At 35.1% G+C, this 1,697-nt stretch overlaps 1 protein-coding gene across 1 annotated transcript in view; it reads right to left on the reverse strand.

Annotated features, from left to right (window-relative positions):
- The window catches only part of LOC103771968 (multidrug resistance protein 1A-like), a 24,320-nt gene extending 22,883 nt beyond the window's left edge, over nucleotides 1–1,437 (reverse strand). Inside the window, exon 1 of the mRNA XM_008939290.1 lies at nucleotides 1,207–1,437. Coding sequence (XP_008937538.1) covers nucleotides 1,207–1,437 — 231 coding nt within the window. The remainder of the gene's footprint in view (nucleotides 1–1,206) is intronic.
- Nucleotides 1,438–1,697: the final 260 nt, after the last annotated feature.

A 1,697-nucleotide genomic window follows, 5' to 3' on the forward strand; every position in this document is an offset into this window, starting at 1 on the left:
CTCTTCTGTCCAGTCAGCACTGATCCCTTTTGTGCCTCCTCTGAGACAACCAGTGTGTCACCACCTTCCTGCAACTGATCCTCAGTGCTCAATGCCTGAAATGAAACAATATGATGCTAAAACTTGCTTATGGCCGTATTATCATCTACTTTCAAATGATCATCAATTCTAAATTACAAAACCAATTTATGTTAAGTAAATGGAAGTCTGATAATAACTGAGTGATGTTGCAAAGCCCAAGCAAGTACTGAAATGTCATTAAGTCCTCTCTATACTCAGTGAAAAACTTGCAATACAGTAACACTTGGAAGTAGGGAAAAATTTTAGCCACAAAGGTGTTTTTTTTTTTTTCTTTTTCTTTTTTTGGTCAAGTTCAACTGTTATGAAAACAGATAGGAGAATTAACTCAATCAAAGAAATCCACTTGAAAGCCTATTTAAAATGCATAAATTACGTAAAAGAACATGAAAAAAAATAAATCAGAAAGTCAATGAAATATTTTCAACATGAGGGAGCCATGAAGACTTCCAGGTGCTTCAAAGTTCAGGTCTGAGAGAAACTGTTTGAGATGTTCAGAAGACAGCTGGAGAGCTAATAAAAATATTAGATCTGGACCATGTTTGATTGACAAACTTCAGGAGGCTGAGTCACTAAGATGCTGGTAATTTGCAGAAGTGCTTGTATAAAAGTGTTTCAGTTTCCAGAATGAGGGTGGGAGGAACTGAAGTAGGTGACTTGATAAGGGTGTGGAGTCTCCATTCTTGGAAATATTCCAAACTCAGCAGGACATGGCACTAAGCAACCCACTCTGAACCTCAGAATCTGCCTTGCATTCAGAGGGTGTTATACTAGATTAACCACCAAGGTCCTCTCCAACTTGAGTTATTTTATAATCCTATGATTTAGAAAAGTATTCTAAGAGTCAGCTCCAGCACTTCATTTTTGTCACAATCTTAATTTTTAGCTTTGCACATACTTTATTTTTAATGTCACACTTTTAAAGAAACTTTTGTTTTCTTAGAATTCCTGTAATTCACAACTTTGAATTAAGCTTGTACATTTTACTTAGTGTGAGGTTTTCTTAATACAAAGTTTAACACTCTTCAGGGAAGCTTTTTACTCCCTGGAGTCTCTCTACTGAGAAATCACTGCAAAGCTGGAGGTATCTTTAGGAGCAAATTTAATATGGTTATCTCAATAGCACACAACATGATAAAAACTATGAAAAAAATTTTGTGAAAAAGCTACCTGCATATTAACAAGCTTGTAGTAAATTCCCTTCTGCTTCATTAGCTCACTATGAGTCCCTTGTTCTGCGATGACACCATTTTCAAATGCAGCTATAAGGTCTGCATTTCGAACTGTTGACAAATGATGAGTGATAACAAGTGTAGTACGTCCTTCTCTGACCTGGAAAGAGCATAATGATGGCCCCATTTTAGCATTGTTAGGTACAGATGATATTTCACCTCCTCATATTAGTTGAACAAATCACTTTAACCAAAAACTTTTCTTGGAAATGGAGTTCTAATAAAGATGAAAAATTGTTGGCTGGGAAATACTGACTTTCACAACATTTTTAAGTTCCTTGAAGGTAAACAAAAGCAAAAATGTAACCAATCAAATATGACAAAACATTTTATTTTAAAATACGAATTAAAGTACTCTGTTTTTTTCACATTGGACTATTACTTTCT

The sequence above is a fragment of the Merops nubicus genome, unplaced genomic scaffold (genome assembly GCF_000691845.1).
Source record: "Merops nubicus isolate BGI_N331 unplaced genomic scaffold, ASM69184v1 scaffold23244, whole genome shotgun sequence".
Classification (NCBI taxonomy): Eukaryota; Metazoa; Chordata; class Aves; order Coraciiformes; family Meropidae; genus Merops; species Merops nubicus.